General features: G+C 36.3%; 1 protein-coding gene across 1 annotated transcript; it reads right to left on the bottom strand.

Moving 5' to 3' along the window:
• Positions 1 to 1,626: 1,626 nt before the first annotated feature.
• Positions 1,627 to 19,942, bottom strand: AGA (aspartylglucosaminidase). The gene is made up of 9 exons (XM_039320635.1): positions 19,627 to 19,942; positions 17,982 to 18,135; positions 14,572 to 14,684; positions 12,606 to 12,718; positions 8,398 to 8,515; positions 6,240 to 6,315; positions 5,062 to 5,169; positions 2,814 to 2,947; positions 1,627 to 2,185 (listed from the first exon to the last, which is right to left on the bottom strand). Exons 1-9 carry the CDS (start codon positions 19,925 to 19,927, stop codon positions 2,085 to 2,087), a joined length of 1,218 nt encoding a protein of 405 aa, XP_039176569.1. The 5' UTR covers positions 19,928 to 19,942; the 3' UTR covers positions 1,627 to 2,084.
• Positions 19,943 to 20,268: the final 326 nt, after the last annotated feature.

Here is a 20,268-nt window from a genome sequence, read left to right as displayed (position 1 = left end):
ATAAGCATGTGATCCTACTTTTTAAAAAATAAAAATAATTATTCCATTGATGTAGCTGCACTTTGGGCCAAAATCGTATAATGTCTTTTAGCACGAATGTTTCTAAGTGCCTGTGTTGATAGTCCCCAAAGACCTTAGAATAAAGTTTCTTCTATTGAAATATCAGTAAACCTATCTTAAAAGATCGATTTGAGAAGATGAAGAGAAAAAATTCCTGCAAGACGCTAACGCAATCTCTTTTCTATTTTTTTGTCTCAGCAGATATTTATAATATATTATTCAACTGATTGGCAAAACAAAACAAAAAACAAAAACCCAACCACTATTGGATCTAATGTTTTTATTTATTTATTTGATTTCTACAGCTGTCTATCTCAGTAAATGACTCTGGGCAGCTTACAATTCAAAACATATATTACTATTAAAATTATTTTTTTAAAAAACCAATAAGAACAGTAAAAAAATTAAAAACAGTAGAGAATATTTATAGATCTAATTCAAAGTACATACAAGAGCAAAATATCTGGCCAATTAATAATATAGCCAGAAAGCGGGGCCCTTGGTGCATGAAGCATAACCAGGTTTTAAAGCTTTACGAAATGCTAACAGAGTTGGGGCTATTCTAACCTCCAAAGGAAGGATGTTCCATAGAGCAGAGGCTGCTGCAGAAAAGCTCGTCTTCTAGTCCCCATCAGCCCAACCTTCTTTGGCTACAGGATCTGCAGCATGCTAGTTTGATGGGTAGAAACTGGAGAAAAAAGTGATTCCCTCAGGTTTAGCTCATAATTGGTGAGTGACACAAAGGCTAGTACTTCGGCCTTCTCATCTGGATGAGAATGACCAAAGCCCATTTTCTAATCTATCTGGAATTATGGTTAAATCTCTTTGAGTATTTTTTCTCAGACATCTCCTAGGAGTTTTACCATTTATGATATAATATCTCAATTGACTTCTCCCAGGTTTTCTGGTTTGCCCACAATCTCTCACAATTAAGTTATACTTTTCTTTTGAAAGCCACAAGCCAACATAGTTGATGTTGCCCATTATTGTAGTCTAGGTCAAGCTGAGCGATAATTACTAGTTCATTGTCATGGTTCCGAAAGAAAGCAGATTTTCAAAGAATTTTGAGGCTTATTCCTCTAAAAGAATCTTTTATTATTCTGCATAGCTTCAGCACTAACAAAGTTAAGCCAGAAACATCCGTAACAAAGCATAACTCACTCCTTCATTTTACAGTCATCAATCACATTCTCCAATTAATGTGAAGTGTGAGGTGACCCTCCCATTGCAGCTGAGCTGACCTTGGCCACATTGTGCTCAGACATTGTTATGGTTAACTTGCATACTTTCCCATCCCCTAGACTACTACTATCTGCCTTAACTCTAGAAATGCTATACAGGCTAAATAAAACAGGTTTGCTTCTTCATATATGGCAAGCAAGAACATCCGATGTTAGCAATCTTGACATTCATGGTTACTCAACACAAATTATGGTAATTAAATAGACTGTGGTAAAACCATGTTTAAAGAAAGCACTGATAGTTATTTGAGAGGAGTGGGAATGAGGTAGGATGCTATGGAGCTCATGGTTCAACTTCAACAGCAGAAAAATATTTTGTACAGTATTGTAAAGAAAAATGGAATTTATTGAATCTTGTTTTTTGAAGTCTACACCTGAATTTATTTTAAGGATAAAACAGTAAACAACTTAAGCAATGGCTATATTTTGTGAATTTGAGTATTAGCTTCTTTTACATTAGAATATTATGCAAAATAGAGAACTGAGATTAACTTAGGAGAAAAAATCATTAAGCTCTCTAATTTTGCAAAGTATCTTTAAAAATTAATATTATTGCAAAAAGTAGCTCAGAAAGTCATTGAGAAAAGTTGTTTTATGGTTTTGTTCAACTTGACTGAACCTAATCTAGTCATTTATTTGTATAACAATCTTAGATAGAAATAATTTCTACTGAATGCAGTGCAGTTTAATTCCAAGAGTATATTAGGATTAAATTGTGAGTCTTCATTTCTTCTGCTGGGTTGAGTTTAGGGATTTCCATTAAGAGAAGAGATGGAGAAAAAATTAAATGCAGTCTACTATTTGCTCAGATGGCTGCTTCAGAATAGGGTTAGAAACCATAAAGTGGAACTGTGTGAATCCTGGGACTCTACTGCAGGCAGCGCCTATGGCAGGAAAAACAAAAGTTGAGAGAATAAACAATGGCTATTACATTAATCCACCTCCTGGTACTTTTAACATTTAGGGATTCTACTTTTCTACAGTGATGTAATAATTTCTTTATAGACTTAGTTATATCATCATTGAATTTTCTCTCATAAATCTTTTCACTTTTAAAAAGGAATCTGCCTCAAAGCAGTTTGTTAGACTTCATATCTCTTAAAAGTATAATTGCAACTTTATTTCAATTTACATCTTAATATTGGTGAATTTAATGAACCTTTGTATATTTAATCTTTCAAACATGAACTGTGGGAAATCAGAGATAAAAGAACTGCACTAAGCAACCTAGCCCAACAAGCCATACTGATTAGCAAAATTACACTTCTCAGTGATCCAAGGGTTTACTAATGAGACACCCAGCATGACTGATCTTTGATTGCTTTGAAGTGGGCCTCGGTCTGATGATATTTTCTGAAAAAGAATGTGAACCTTTCATTTAGCCACTTTCATATGAAAGATATTCATATCAATTCTAGCGTGACCAATAGATATTGTAAACAGAATCATACTTATATGAACAGAAATGTTTCTATTTTAAGAAAAACATGCAGGAGAAACAAAAAGAAGTACCATAGCTTCCACTTGTGTTGGCACAAATAACAGCACCAAAGAAATAGGGATGATATTTCTGGATTCTAGAAATAACCTTCTGACATGCCATTGTCGGGTCTATTCCCATTCGCATATATTCCACCGCTTGATAACTACAAAGACAGAAAAATGAACTGACAATCCATATCCTCCAGTGTCCAAATAAATGCCTTTTAGCTGACAAAAGAATATTTAAAAATGTTTCTTCATTGAGAATTTCCCCCTATTACACAGAGATTTTTCTTCCAATCCTCTGCTTTTCTGAGATATGAAACAATAGCAACCAGAATTACACCTAAACTTGCATGGGTATTCTATCCTTGGAACATCCACCCATTTTGGCATCAAAGAAATATTGTTAAATATGTGCAGTTTTTCAAACTATTTTTAAATAAACTAACATCTTATTGTTACCAGTATTTAAATCAATAAACAGTAGTTATCTGCCCTATTTTTAACAATTCAGTGTAACTGTTTTAATATTATTGTATTTAAAGATATTAAGGTATAAGTACAATTGTACTAGGTTTTATTATTGATAGTATTTATAATACATTTTCATTTTTCATTGCTTGGAAAGAACCTGGTGTTTATTACCACATTCTATATTAGTTGTTTGTTCCATGTCAAAGGCAATTTTATGGAGAGCAATTTTTATAGTACTGTAGCTGAGTGGCTATCATGGCATTAAATACTATTGCCAGACTAGTGAGGATCATAATTGGCACACTAGGAAAAGCTGGGCAAGGGACTTTTGTCCTTGCTTTCTACCTGCTGCAGCAGTTTCCTTCTAAGTATATCACATATCCTAAACCAACTCTTTTAGTGGGGGCCCCATTAAGAGTAACTACCGCACCCAATTTTTAAATTGATGTTTAATGATGACAGTAATTCAGTTTTCCTACAATTTAATCTAAGCTTGTTTCACTACTTCCCATCTCTAACAATCTCCAGGTCATCCAGCCAACCAATGACAACCTTTGCAGAAAGTTAATACAGAAGTTAAATAATATGAAAAAAAGCACCAATCTTTTAAAACCCACAATGGAACAATCAAGGGTTCTAGCCTTTCCCTCCTTGAATACTAGCAGAATCTTTTCATTTATTAAAGAAAAAAACTGCCATAAAATAGTGCCTCCAATTCCAAACCCTTGTAGATAGTCTGGAAATATAGGCTATCTAACATTGCCAAGATATGTAAAATGACCAGAAAACATGCACTCCCTCACTGAGATTCTGACAAAGGTAATTTACCTAAGAAACTAATGCTATTTCTATCCCTTCTCTAGGCCTGAATACCAACTGGAAGGGACCAAGATAATTGGCTCCTTATAGGAAATTATCCTTTGTATTTGGTTCCTTCCACTTCTCAACAACCGTCCTCAAAAAGAGAAGGCTTAGAACAGGGCAAAATGAAGAAAGGTGGGATATTAATAAATAAATGCCAGCAGACTTGCAGTGATAATATGCATAATTTTCAGTTTCCCTTGAACATTGCTTTTTAAATGTTCTTTAAAATGCCTCTTGCTTTTAATCAAATTCCTGAAGAATAGCTGAAACTCAACAATTGCATTTATAAAGCACTGTATGCCACAAAAACTCTCCACAGGCACATGGACAATTTCCAAAATTTTGCATAGGAGAAAGGAACATTCCGGGAGTTTAAACTGTCATTATGATATGTTTAATATAATATATAGTCCTAATCTAATATAAACTGGGTAATTCATTCATTGCAATAGACCAAAATATTGTATCCATATAAATTAGGCCATTTCATTCCACAAAAGTTGAATATGAAAGAACAATTTAATATGAAAAAGAATGGTGGTATAACATTGAAAATGAAGGAATAATTCAATATAATATGAAAAAGAATAGTGCTGTAACTATCGCAAGTATTGCATTAAATATGCCTCTTTCCAAAGTAAGATAGAATAGGGAATTAGATGAACAGTGCAGAGACAGCACTATAACAAGCCAATTTAGGTTGGCTTCACTTTAAAACATACCCCAAAGTTAATTTAGATTGTGGCAGGATATAAATGTGATCAATAAAGAATGCCATTTTAAAAACAATATATTAAAACTTAATTGAAATGTTCTAACTTTGTAAATTAACATGATTGATTCCTTTCCACTTTTATTTTTTTTACACCGGTAGTCAAATGCAAAAGTATTCAAGTATATTCAAAACTATATTAAAAAGTTAATAATGTATAAAAACCTGGGCAAGAAGCGCATCATGGTATCTCCATTACCAGTAGCAGCTGCAGCTCCAGCTGTACTATCAGCGTATGCCCCTGCTCCAGCTATTGGAGAGTCTCCTACACGTCTAAGGAGGAAAATAACATGCAATAAGTGCATTTTAAAAATATAATAGCAGCTTTATTCTGAGCAAAGAAACAACTAGTATATTGAAAAATCATAGATTTTAGAAAGCACTTGGGGATATTTATTCATATTATTCCAACCCATTTTAGAATGTACAGTATATTTTAAAATACATTTTTAAGGAGGACATTTCATGTTTAAAATCTATAAATATCTAATCAGTAAGTGTGGTCACAGCAGGCTACTATGACTCATGAAAGAGGTCAGAGCAGCATATGTGGTCCTGGGATTTAAGAGGTATAAGGTATCATCTGTGTAGAACATTTTGCCCCTCCCCGATGTGAGATTGGCCCCAACCCTATCTTTTTGTAAGATGTGGCTCTGCCACTCAGCTTGGGGCTCCAGTGGGGGAACAGTGCAATGGAGGTGGTCAATTGAGTAATAACAGATCCCACCTCCACCCACTCTGCCCCCCTTCCCAATGTGTCGTTGGCTATAAAATTTGATTTTAACTTTTTATGTTTTAGGTTAGATGTAACTGTAAGCCACCCAGAATTACCCTATTGTAAGATGGACGGCCAATAAATTTTATAAATAAATAATGTATCATCATCTGACTATATCACACAATTTATTTTACAACAGCAATACCAAATCCTGACAGCAGTATACTTTTATTTCAAACTCAATTGTCATAAATAAATTTAAAATATATATTTCAGTAAAAAGCATATTGAGGTGAATGGTCTGTGGTTAAAAACACTAACATTTCTATGGTCATGCTGATCTAAAAATGCCAAGGCTTGAGAACTGGAGATGTTTAGCTCAAGTACTTATTCATCATTAGGGAATAGCAGTTTTATTCAAAATACTATTGAAAAAAATTTGTTACCAAGAAGTAAATAAAATATAACAACATAGGACAAACCCAACCTCTAGCTTAGATCACTAAATAAGTGATCCCTCTTGCACAAATAGTTAATAAACACATTGTTGGAAAATATTTGCATCACATTAAATAAATCATATTTTACATTTATGGGGCCAAGTTTTATAGACAATTATACAAACCCTTGGATTTTGTGATTTGCACCATTTGTAGATGTCCCTACAGCAATATTTCCACTCTGACCAATTACAATCATGCCTACAAATGAAAAAGAATTGACATTTAGAAGCATTTTGAGGAAGCTTTTCCTCATTTAATGATAATAACTTGCCCATCCTTCAAAATGGACGGGACTTCCATATTTTATGAGCTATATAACAGAACATTGGATGGCAGCTAAATTTTTTTCAACGTTTGACTGGATTGATTACACTTGGAAATTATTTTTCTTCCAGAGGCCTGTCAGAAAAGAAGGCAGAAAACATTTTATTTTTGAAATAAGTTTGTTCAAGAGACATTCCATTAGCCAAAAGGGAATCTTCCATCAGAGAAGACATGACCATTAAGATTGTTACGTCTTCAAATTCTGCCCAATTACATTAGAAACATTTAGCTCCATCAAAATTATCTGAAGATAGATTTCTGTTTATATTTTATTATGTTTGTAATATTTTATTATAGGTGCAATGGAATGATTAGATGATTCTATATTCTCTAAATAAATCATATTCTGCTCCAATAGGGAAGTGTTGGAAGTGGCTCTAGAAACTATCCGGGGCTTGGGGAGGGGAGAAAGGAGATTGAAATAATTATTAAATTTTAATAAAGTGAATTGGGAATTTGTAATTTCTGGTGTCATCCTGATGATGGGTTTCTTTGATGCATATTGTATAATTTTGTTGTATATTTTTAGGCTTTGTAGGGCCTAATTTATTTTTTGTTGTAAAGTGATTATTAATTTGCTATTCCTCTATAGCAGGGGTGTCAAACTGCCGGCCCGTGGGCTGGTTGCATCATGCGGTGGCTGTGCCCACTCCAGCTCCTGCAATGGGAAAAAAAGTCATGCAACACGTCAAGTGATGCGGCAAGGTAGAGCTGCTTAGGTTTTTAATGTGTCTACTTTGTATATTCAAATACATTTGATATTTCTTATTTCTGTTCTATAAATAGTTTTAAAGTGCACGCGAGATATGAGTGTAGCGCTTGAATTTTTTTCCCCTCTAACAGACAACTGAAATTCACATTGTGGCCAATGTCTCTGCATTAGATTTAAGTCATGATTTTGTTTTCAAAGAGCCATTCTAATAATTTTCTTTACCTCCTTGTGAAAATACAGACTTTAAGGAACTTACTTCATTTCTACTAATATTTCTGTTGCTCATATAACAAGCAGTGAGAGCATCATGTCTTACTACTGAATGAATACAAGAATCTAATCACATACTATCTGCCAAGTGGACAACTTGCCTAGAGTAGACAAAGTATCTAATTTAAGATACACTAGCAATCCCATTCCTGCACATCACTGTACCTAATGAAAAATATATCTGGCTCGGGTAAGCTGCCAAAGTGGAAGTGCTTACGAGGTCATACCTTTTGCTTGGTAAGAAACTTAGCATTTGACATTTTAAAAATGCTAATTGCTAAATGATGACGAATGTAATCATCACACTTGAAGTGTTGCCTTAAGTGTCTGGCAATGAGATGTACATTCCCAAGTCACTCCAATGCTTTTGTAAATTCCATATTTAATTGCTACACAGATGGCAGAGACTAAATCCAAACACATAGATAGTTCCCCTCCTACTCATTTGAGTGAATTTTTTTAAAATGTGAAGTTAATTCTGTCCAAATCCCTAAGTTTCATTTGGCTGCAGAGTTTCAGTACATCCAATAAGAAATCTTTCATTTTGTTTTAAAGGATACTCTTGATGAATGTTTTAAGCAGGCAAAAACAAAATTGCTCTTCAAAATGAACCCACATTTCATATTTTAAGATCACAACCCAGCTTTGCTAATAAAAGCTTCTCTTTAGGCTGTGTGCATCTGTATACCCCAATAAGTGGATCTAAAGTCCATTATCACTATATTTGAGGAGAGAAGGCTAAGGGTTGAAAAATGAATATAATACTCTAAAACTAATTGAAGAACAATATGCCAGATGCGTATAATAAGCATCAAGCAGATTTCAACATATAAATAGCAAATCATAACACCATCTATTTCCTGATAGATGTCCTTTGTATTATGTCCATTACTTCATATACAATTGATATTTAATTGTGTATGGGATTTTAGCTGCAACAAACACAAGTATTAAAGTATGATTAGTTGCTATACCAATAGTATCGTGGTTATGAACTTCAATTCTTCTGTCTGAAGTGCTTTGTTCTTTTTTACTGAACTCTGCAGTCTGTTTGTAGGGACCACATGATTTTGAAGCATCTGGTGTAACATTCTGTAATCAAAGTTTTATTCACATTAAAATCTTTAATGAAGAGATATTAAAAAAAAACCTATGGATATTTTTCCTAGACTTTGAAAAAGAGAAAAGAACTAAATTACCTTGCTAAAAGAAAAATATAGGCTTGTATATGCCAAGGACAAAGAACTAAAGCAAATTATTGCAGTTCAGAGGCATTAAACAAAGAACAGATAAAGCATATATCTCCATAGGAGCAACTCAGTACTAAAAACTCTTCAGTTACAAAAACGCTCAAATCTCATGTTGTTTTGTGATTTGCAAATATGTCCTAAGACGAATACCCAGAAGAGAAACGAAATATATCAAGATTCTATGTGCAAAAAAACCTCAGCATGATATGTCTTGCTCCTACAACGGTAATTTAAAATGAGTTCCTCCCAGATCTTATGAGCATCCCTACTGATTGTGATGAGACAACTTCATGTATAACTACAGTGCTAGTTTCTGAAAGATTTAAATCTCATAATTCAGCATATTTTATTCCCACTTTACATGCAATTCAGGTACTAAATGCAAAATACAATGCCCCACTTTCCTGCTTTCATAAGGAAGGTAATGAAGAGGTTAGCTTAATCACAAAGTTCTCCTGCAACATTTATAAGCTGCTGTGTCTTAACTTCCTTAGTATTTGTCCTAGATTTCCACCATACAGCACTGCTTTCTGCTTTTTGAAGGGTAACTTACAGAACATGGCCATGACATTTGTTACACTCAACAATATTGACTAAGATTATTAATGGAGCTTATTAAATGTAAGACATCTAATTCAAGAGCGTAAAAGGTCCTCAGGTATTATCCTAGTAATATTTAGGATCATAAGGGTATGTTAAAATTCATCCACTAAACATAGTTATAACATATACATGTACAGCATAGCATATACTGCCAAACCTAAGTTTGTATTACAGGGCCTAATGAAGCTGGCATTGCTGAAATAGTTGTACAGAATGAAAGAGATGGGCTGGGGTAGAGATATAAAAACTCAGAAATGCTCACTTTTTAAAACTGATTTCTTAAAATGTTCATGTTATTTTCTTGGGAGAAATACAGGTGAATTTTGTTTTGTTCTGGATTTTTAAAAATCTTCTAGCTGCCTCTTGGTTTCCCATTCACATATTAAAAGCATCCAGCCATCTTTGAGTACACAAAAAGTCAATTAAGTGCTGCCATCTGGTTGGAAATGATTGGTCATTATAGCAAAATAATGTATGTGGGGATCTAAAGCTCCTCCACTCATTCCCACGTGATCATATAAAAAAGCTTCCACCAAAACTTTGGCTCCTATAAATTATTTTAAATCTGCTTAATTCTTTGGAAACATTATGCATTTAGGGAGTTTTCTAGTTATAAGTAGTCCTCGACATATGACCACAATTTGACCCCAAAATTAATGTTGCTAAGTGAGACATTTGTTAAGTGAGTTTTGCCCCATTTTACAACCTTATTTGCCACAGTTTTTAAATGAATTACTGCAGCTGTTAAGTTAGTAAAACGGTTGTTAAGTAGATCTGGCTTCTCCATTGACTGCTTGTCAGAAGATCATAAAAGGTGATCATGTGACTCCAGGACACTGCAAAGGTCATAAATATGAGTTGGTTGCCAAAGTCTGAATTTTGATCACGTGACTATGGGGATGCCGCAACGGTCACAAATATGAAAAATGATTTAAGTCACTTTTTTCAATAATGTCATAACTTTTAACGGTCACTAAATGAAGTGCTGTAAGTCGAAGACTACCTGTATACTGTTGCTGGGAGATGTTTTTACTTGGTACTGAAAGACTAGTAAAAGTCTGCAACTCTTACAAGGATCATAATGGCCAACTAATTGGGAGATATTGTCTGACGCCAACTTCAAGGCATCCATTCTCATTTATTCTACATTTCCATGTTAAAGTGGTAATAAAGTGTTTGCTCATTTGTGAACACAGACTGACCTCCCAGTGCTTTCCATATGGTTATATTGTTTACTACTGCCAAATAAAACAGAATTTCTGTAAGCAACCATATTTGGGAGCTGAAATGGTCTGATGCTGTTGTCCTGCTCATAGGAAATGGAGAAGGTACAGAAAAATTCCTGAATTTAAATTACCATTTATATTCCATTCATTAACTTAAAGTATTGACTTCATTTTGTATGACCCTCATCAGGAAATTAAAACTCTGCCTTTAATATCAAAGGTAAAAGAACTTTGAATGCTAATTGCAGGAAAAAAAAGCTGGGTTATATCTTAATTTTTCTTGTGTTTTACCTATTAGTGAGAAAGATAATGCCAGGACAGACTCGGCTCTTATGTCCACTGGATGACAATAATCAAAATCATCAGCAAGCATGATAGCTCAAGAGTATGAGAATTTAGCGCAAGGATAAGAAAAAACTAAGATAGGCCTTTGTTTGGTCCAGCAGGAATCTTCTATCGCATTCAGTCTTTAAAATTTCCCAATATACTTTTAATTTCTTTCTTTTTCCTGCTACCTTGTTTTCCCCAAAATAAGGCCTACCCCCAAAATAAGCTCTAGCTTGATTTTTGGGGGTGGGCCTAATATAAGCCCTACCCCAAAAATAAGCCCTAGTTTTGGCGTGAAGCACACACATGCCCTGCACCCACTTACCTTGCAGCCAGGCCTCTCCTCGCCGGCCCATTTCTTTTGCGGTGTTTTCTGCAGCCAGGCGTGCATTTCTCAGTCAGAGGCCTTTCCAGAAGGCCACTAAGCCCAGAACTGAGCTATGGATTTAATCCGTAGCTTGGTACATGGCTGCTTAGGCCTTCCGGAAAGGCCTGACTATGAAATGCAGGCTGGAATGCAGCTGCAGAATGAAGCTGCTTCTTTGGCTGCAGAAGAGGTGTACCAGCCGGGTGAGGCTGTCGGTGCCAGAGGTGAGTGGAAAAGACACCAGCCAAAAATAAGACCTGATGCCTCTTTTGGAGGCAAAAAAAAAAAAAAAAAAAGACCCTGTTTTATTTTCAGGGAAACATGAAATTAAAGAAAACGAAACAGAAATGCTATTGGTTCATACCAAGCACAACAAACTATTGCAAACTGTATTAGACATATACACAATTATTTGAATGAATAAATCTTTTATCCCTGCCCCCTTCTCATTTCATCTTCTTGATCATCTACTGTTAAAAATTGATACAAAATAGATTTTGTGATATGATACATGGTTGTTAAGAAATATTAAATGCACTAGCTTCACTTTTAAATGCACTAGCTTCCCTTTTCGTATGCAGTGTTTCTCATATGCAGTGTTTGAAATTTTAAAAACTACTACAAAATATTAATATATTTTAATATATTATCTGGTGACTCAGAAATATTATATTCAGCAAAGTGGACTGCAGTCAGTCATCTAGTCTCCCAGTGACGATCATAAGCCAGCAGTATGCTGCAGCTGCCAAAAAAGCCAACACAGTGCTAGGCTGCATTAACAGAGGGATAGAATCAAGATCACATGAAGTATTAATACCACTTTACAATGCCTTGGTAAGGCCACACTTGGAATACTGCATCCAGTTTTGGTCACCACGATGTAAAAAAGATGTTGAGACTCTAGAAAGTGTACAGAGAAAAGCAACAAAGATGATTAGGGGACTGGAGGCTAAAACATATAAGGAACGGTTGCTGGAATTGGGTATGTCTAGTTTAACGAAGAGAAGGACGAGGGGGGACATGGTAGCTGTGTTCCAATATTTCAGGGGCTGCCACAAAGAAGAAGAAGTCAAGCTATTTTCCAAAGCACCTGAAGGTAGGACAAGAAGCAACGGGTGGAAACTAACCAAAGAGGGAAGCAAACTAGAACTAAGGAGAAACTTCTTGACAGTTGGAACAATTAACTAGTGGAACAACCTGCCTCCAGAAGCGGTGAATGCTCCAACACTGGAAGTTTTTAAGAAGAAACTGGACAGCCATTTGTCCAAAATGGTATAGGGTTTCCTGCCTGAGCAGGGGGTTGGACTAGATGACCTCCAAGGTCCCTTCCAACTTTATCATTATTATTAAATATGCAGATTTTTTAATGATAAATAACAGTCACTAAGGTTTATTTTTAAATATTTTACCTTCCAGAAGTTTGGCTGGCAGTTTTGATTGAGCCACTTTACATACATTGAAACAGAATTCTGCGTAGTTAAATCTTCACTTGGAAATCCCATGCTTTCTGCAAAGAGTGAAGCTTTATAGAAAACAACAAGAAGTGTTAAGTATTCCTGGCAGTTAATATTTGACTACAATCATATGTACATCCTATGAATCCATAGTATAGAACTTTGAAGTTATACTTTTGTACATTTTCTTGTCACCTATTGGTCATAGACTAATAGAGGCTGAGAGACTACATGTTCTGTCCTCCCAGAAAAGACACAACAAAAGGTTATGTGCTATCCCTTTACAGACCCAGACCATGCCTGAGATGTCATGGATGCCTAAACTAAACCCATTCATTGCTTATTATTTAATAATATAATTTTTATTTTTATTTATTTAGAAAATGTATATAGCTGCCTACTCACTCACAGTGATTCCAGGTGGCTTACAAATAATAAAAGTACAATATGGTGTACGAGGTGGCGCAGCAGTTAGAGTGCAGTACTGCAGGCCACTTTAGCTGACTGTGTTCAGCAGGTCAGCGGTTCAAATCTCACCGGCTAAAGGTTGACTCAGCCTTCCATCCTTCCGGGGTAGGTAAAATGAGGACCCAGATTGTTGGGGGCAATGTAAATATATATATACATTGCTTACTGGTGTACACCGCTTAGAGCAGTGGTTCTCAACCTGTGGGTCGGGACCCCATTTGGGGTCGAACGACCATTTCACGGGGGTCGCCAAACAAGGCTGTCCGCCATTTTTTCCCCCTTTTCTTTGGCCACGCCCCTGGCACCCGGTGATGTATAAGTGGTTGGGGGTCACCACAACATGGGGAACTGTATTATGGGGTTGCGGCATTAGAAAGGTTGAGAACCACTGGCTTAGAGAGTGCTTGCACTTAAAGCGGTATAATATAGGTCTCATAAATAAATAATAATATAGAAAAAAGAAAAGAAATACTACCCAGACACCTACGCCCCCCAGCGACAGCATGATTCAATAAGCCATTTGATGGGCTCCATTTCAGTGTGGGTACCCCAGACCCCCTGGCAAAACAAAGTCTTCAGGGCCTTCTGAAAGACTGTCGAAGTAGGGACTAGTCTAACTTCTGCAGTGAAGATGATCCAAAGAGAAAGTTCTTCTTCTGGATCCCACCAGATGTACCTCCTTAGGGAACACGACCTGCAACATTCCTTGCCTTCCCGCTCCAGTGGGTCAGGTGAATGTGACCAGCAAGAGACAGTCCCTGAGATAACCTGGTCCCAAGCCATGAAGGGCTTTAAAGATGAGAACCAGCACCTTGAATTGCACCGTTTCCCCCCACAGCCCCAGAGTCCCCCAAGGCCAGATTATGAATCATTCCAAAGATTTCAAGAAATAGTCAGAAGAGCAGCCGAAAGGCATGCTACACTGCACTAAGTATTCTTACAGCTGTGCAGTCCTACAATGTCCCCTGAAGTCCCTGGCACATAGAGACCAGTAGCAGTTCAAACAGTTCAAAGCTCCCACAAGCCAGTTAATCATCTGAAAATCCCAGAAGCAGCCTGCCACACTCCATAGCACTGGTGTCCATATGAGTAGATCCACCTGGGAAGGGAAGCTTATCTCTTCTGTCAGCTCTGTCTTAAATTATATAATAATTTAATAATATCATTATTCAAACAAATTAATACCACGTATTAGTAGCCCAAACTACTTGTGGCCTTTTTTCATTATTTTGCTTTCACCTAGAAGAACAAGTATTTTACGGTTGTTGTTATTTTTATGTGTGTCATCTGGCCAGAAAACTGGAACAAAAATCAAAGCATCATCATCATTAGGTTCAATTCATTTGTCCCACTGGGTTGTGAGACCTTCTTGGCTCCAGTTGTGAGCCTCTCTCATCACTACACAGTAGTTAATATTTACAAATAGGATAACAACAACAACAAAAAAAATTACCTGATTCACCAACTAGAAAAGTATGCTTAGTATGTTCTATCACTTTCCGTGCAACACCAATAGCATTTTTAATGCGTCTGAGATCTGCTACTGCTCCAACCTGCATTGTGTTACTAGATCACAAAAAAACCCAAGGAACAAAACAAAATCAATTATATCAAACTGTAGGTATTAATGCAATATATATATAGATACATTGATATTCAATAATCATCTTCAGCCTACTAGACTGCTAACTAATAAATAGCTTATGCTTGTAGGCTGCAATCTGAATAACTGCATGCTACAGATATCTGCTACAAGTACAAAACACATTTAGGAACCATATGGTAGGATTTTGATAAACTAAAACCAAACAAAGTTTTAACAGCAGAATATACAAAGCCCACATTAGATTTAACTTAAAAAGTATTTTGCTAGTATCAGCAGCAGGTTTTTTTGATCTTTTCAAAATTGCAAGGCTGCCATCCATGAAACAAGTTTATCTTTCTCCTCTCTAGAATACTTTATAGAAACTCACCAGTACATATATCAGAGGAAAAAATATTTGCTATGCACCACGTGTATTCTCACATATAAATTTACCACCCAAGATGTAAATATCCATTTCAAAGCACTCTAAACTAGATACTCTTATTGTTTGATTATCTCCTTAAGATACTTAAGATTTTTGCCCTGTGGGGTAATATTCAAAATTCTTAAAATACCTAGAGAGAATTTAAGGAAGTTTGGGTCAAAAAACAAGAATTCAGATTATTATATTACTTATACTGTACTATGGAAGGCGATACTTGGGGAGGAATCATTTTGTAGTGAAAAACCATCTTGTCCCAACATGGATGGTGATGGAATGCAGTACGTAATGTAACCACAATATAAAACCACATAACATGCTACAAAATATTTACGTGAAATTCTGTGTTACTATGAAACTTTTTATGGAAACAGTTTTCAAAGATATAAGTTAAAGATGGTCAAACCACTTTACATAGCAAAAGCTGAAGAGTTATAGTTTTATATGGTTGTTGAAGAATAAAATATATTCTTGTTACACTTTCACAGATCAAAGAGTAGTATGAGGGAATATAGATTTGAAGAATGTTTAATTTGGGATGCCTCCCTCCCCCAAGTCCTGCTGTGCTACTTCATCATAGCAGGACGTTTGCTTCTGGGAAGGAGGATTGAGCAAAGCCAGTCGTACATGCCCAGAATATATAATCCCACCAGGATCATCCAAGGCATGAGGTCGACTCAGCAGCACTGCTAAAGGAAGGAACATTCACCGCCTTCTTATAATAATAATGATAAAGTTGGAAGGGACCTTGGAGGTCATCTAGTCCAACCCCCTGCTCAGGCAGGAAGTCTTATACCATTTTGGACAAATGGCTGTCCAGTTTCTTCTTAAAAACTTCCAGTGCTGAAGCATTCACCACTTCTGGAGGCAGGCTGTTCCACTGGTTAATTGTTCTAACTGTCAGGAAGTTTCTCCTCAGTTCTGGGTTGCTTCTCTCCTTGCTTCCACCCGCTGCTTCTTGTCCTGCCTTCAGGCGCTCTGGAAAATAGCTTGACTCCTTCTTCTTTGTGGCAGTCCCTGAGACATTGGAACACAGCTATCATGTCCCCCCTAAAGCACTAATATAGCAATAATATAGGAATAATATAGGAAGATGCTGGAGGCAGGTGATCACATTTAATGATAATTGCAAGGACACCAATTTATACTGTTTGGGAGCAGTCAATGATAAATCAGTCTTACATTTTTACCAAGAAAACTTTGCCAAACTGGAGGGCATATTTCACCATTGTCTACCCATATTTGGGCTCCCTGACCTGTATACAGGTTTTGCATTACAATTATATGTTCTGAGATTCCAGTTTGAAAAAGGAGTCAAACATGGATATATATTCTCTTTATTTATTCAACCTATATACTGAACATATACATTAAGTGAAGCAGGATTTTAAAAAGATGAATATGGTTTTAAAGTTGGAGAAAGAAACTTCACTAACCTATACTTTGCTGAATAGATTACTCCAATAGCCCAAAATACAAAGAATTTGCAAACTCTTAAGTAATCTGCAGAATAATAAAAGTCAAGGAGGGCAGTGAATAAACGAGACTAAAATATAAAGACCAAACAGGTAGAATAATCAGAATTGACAGATATAAAACAGATACATAACCTCTGCCTTTTTGGAAGAACTGCTGAACTACTGACCGTAAAAGAACAAGCAGTCCAGAAATATTCTGAAAAATAGCACTTGGTACAGTACATATGAAGGCCTTGAAAAAATATACAGATACTGTGATGTGTTTATATCTACAAAGATCAGAATACTATGAGCAATGATATTCCTTATAACACTATGGAAATGAAAGTTGGATTTTGAAGAAGCAGGACAAAGAAAAACAATGCTTTTAAAATCTGGGTATTGAGGAAAATTCATTATAACACCATGGATAGTTAAGGGGAAAAAAGGATTATCAAACAAATCAGCACAAATTTCTCACTCAAAGTACAAATGACCTGGCTCATGTTATACTACTTTGGATATCCCTACTTTGAAAAAGGCTGTAATGCTGGGAAAGTTGGAAGGATAAAGAGAATGGCCAACAGCAAAGATAAGCTCAGTTATAGTGATGAGCACTGTTTGAAGATCTGAAAGACTAGGTTAGGGACAGATTGTCATGGGGGAAAAATCTATGTGGTCATTAAGACTCTACACTGAATTTGATGGCATATAATCAATCAAAGTTTAGGAAAAGAGTAGGTTTTTATTATACAGTATAAATAAAACCTAAATATTCCCCTTGGCATGTTAATTTAAGCATATGTCAAAAAAATAGCAGCAAGTCTCATCTATCCAATTGTCCTCTAGTTTTCTTTTAACTTTCATAATACCAAGAACATTATCCTGATTCTTAGATGAACACATTATCTCAGTAGCTTTTGCTACCATACTATTTAATGGAGTTGGCCATTAACTGTAAAACTGTAAAACAGAGATGGGAAACCTATTAGTGAACAAAAGACATTTGCTTAACAAATGTTTACAGAAGGCCACAAAGTAGGTGGGACCACATCACTCTCATGGATAATGGCCATGGAGGATTTTCATTGTTTTAAAAAAATTGAGATATGCTTGTCTTAGGGCAGATATGTCAAACTCGCGACATCATGCAACATATTGGAGCTTTTTTCCCACTGCCGGCAATGGGGTGGGCACGGTTTCCTGATGACGCGTTCGGCCCGTGGGCCAGCAGTTTGACACCCGTCTTAGGGCCTACATTATAGTCTTCCAGTGTTTCCATCTTAATATGACAGGAAATTGTTTCATCATGTAGAAGCTCTCCTGCTTTAAGAAATTACTGGACTGGGAAAAAAATATCTGTTTGTAGGATGTCTTACCCATCCATAATCATGGCATCCAAAGTTGTTTCTCCATGTTCATCTGGACTTCCGCCATATCCTACACTTCCATCACATTGCTCTATTTCACACTGCCCACAACCTTTTTCTACTGCATCAAGTTCAGAACCTCCTGCTTGTAAGGTATTCCAAGCTGCAATCAAAAGCACGTAAACAGTTATTATGCAGATTATTTTTCTAACAAGAAAAATGCATACAAATTTCACACCCATTCTTACAACATGCAACTGGCTCAATAAAGGTATATATGTTAAAAATCATACGAATTCATCAAAAGTTATAAGAATCTTGTACATTTCTATTGACATGTACTATTCCAAGGTAAGTAAGCACAAACGTATAGTCTGAATCTAAGGAATAACTATTTCAAAGCAGTTTAGTCTTGTATCATAAAAAGTAACCTAATTGGAGAAAGATTAATTTTTATAACTTCTTGCTTACTTATATATTCTCTTTAAAATCTAGCATTAGTAAACTAGAATTAAAATGGGCTATTTGATTTTATGGAATCACTTTTTTTCTCTTTCAGCTTTGTTACAGAAGACATGCTAAACTAAATTTGGATCCAGGAACATTCCAACATTACTTATATTAACAGCACAATCATTGAGATATTCACCCCAAAGTAGGTCTCATTATACTTATTAAGACTTACAAAGGTAGTTATGCTTTCTCTGCTAATTACTATTAGCAAAACCTGGAAATCAAAATGCTGAATTCATTAAAATGTAAAATCTTTAGGAAGTTTTCTTGAAGCTCAATTCCTGGCAATTTTATTTCTTGGCAAAAGTATATGGAATGACATGCCATTATCTCCTGAGATGTGTTTTAAAATCCTACAATAAGATTTTCTAAAAGTCTCCCCTTTAAGAATTAAGCACATTCTATAAGCTGCTTATCTTTTTAGAATAACCGAGGTCAATTTTATTTCACCAAAATGTCTACACATCTAATGTACAAATTAGTTTATTTAACATTGTTTTAACAACTGCTAGGGAATGGAGTCATTACTCCTAGGAGTTGTTAATCTGTGTAACACTGATCGTCTTTAAACCATAATAGAAAGAGAGCATTCCCCCCCCCCCCTCAATTGTGTCCAATTCTTGAAGACTGCCTGGAAAGTTTCTTCAGTTTTTTTGGCAAGGCTTTTCAGAACTGATTTGCCCTTGCCTCCTTCCTAGAGTTAAGAGAAAGTGACTGGTCCAAGATTACTCAGGTGGCTTTGTGCCTAAGGCAGCATTAGAACTGGCAGTCTCCCAGTTTCTAACCAGATGTCTTAACCACTAACCAAATAATCTGTAAAGAGAGCAATAATCAGTAGTATTTTGCTCAGCATGTAAAGATGCAGGTGCTTAAACTTGAAATCTGTTTTCAGTGCAAATCAAACACATGCCAAGTAATAAAAAAAAATTCTCCCCTAAGTATACGGTAATCACTTATAAGGCAGTTTGATAACGTTATACTACAGAATTAACTGCATCAGCCCAGAGGGAACCTAAATGTAGTAGGAAGGAGCTAGTGGGTAAATGAGGATGCAAAATTTTTGGAAAGCCCAGATTATGGCGACAAATTTCGACCACGTTGATGCCTCCCCAACCAAGGACAGAAGAAAAAGAAGTAGCACCTATTTCGTTAGCATTCTTAAATGCCCAGGTGTTGACGACCAAAGGCAGCTGAGGCCTCCCAGCGCTTCCTGCAGCCAGGCTCCCCACCCTGTGCAACAACACTAAGAACCAGTAACATTCACGCCATCGGCTGTCACGTCCCATAGCAAGAACCAACCCGACGACTGAATGCCGACTCTCGGCCGCGCAGCGACAAACAAATTTGTATAGCCTTTCTGTTTCTCCCGCTTCTCGTGACCAGGACCAAGAGGGACGCATGCGCAGGCAATAGACCAGGAAGAGCTCGCTAGAGCTAAGCATTCGGATGTTAATATCGGCAGCCGCTTCGGGCCTAGGTCGGAGGGCGCAAGCGCGTCTGGGTTCCGTCTGATATTTCGTAGCCTGGGGTTGTGCGAAGCCTAGTTCGGAAATGAGTCTTGGGAGCGAGCAAGGAAGTTTTCAGAAAGGAAGAAGCTGATTGTAGAGGATGTGGGGGTAGGAAATTGAGAGAATGTGGCTCTAAACTATCTGTAGAACTCATTGGCTGTGTTTGCAGGCTCGCTTGGGTTTAATTCAATCCCCCAAAAGTGCTAACTATAAATTAACAAGCTCAGTCTGTAACCTTAATTAGGTTGTCTGTAACTGACAAGATTTTCATCAGT

This window comes from Crotalus tigris, unplaced genomic scaffold, assembly GCF_016545835.1.
Source record: "Crotalus tigris isolate CLP2741 ecotype Arizona unplaced genomic scaffold, ASM1654583v1 scf7180000023675.2660513, whole genome shotgun sequence".
In the NCBI taxonomy this organism is placed as follows: Eukaryota; Metazoa; Chordata; class Lepidosauria; order Squamata; family Viperidae; genus Crotalus; species Crotalus tigris.
The sequence above is the reverse complement of the archived record's forward strand: the minus strand, read 5'-3'. Positions and strand labels throughout refer to the sequence as shown.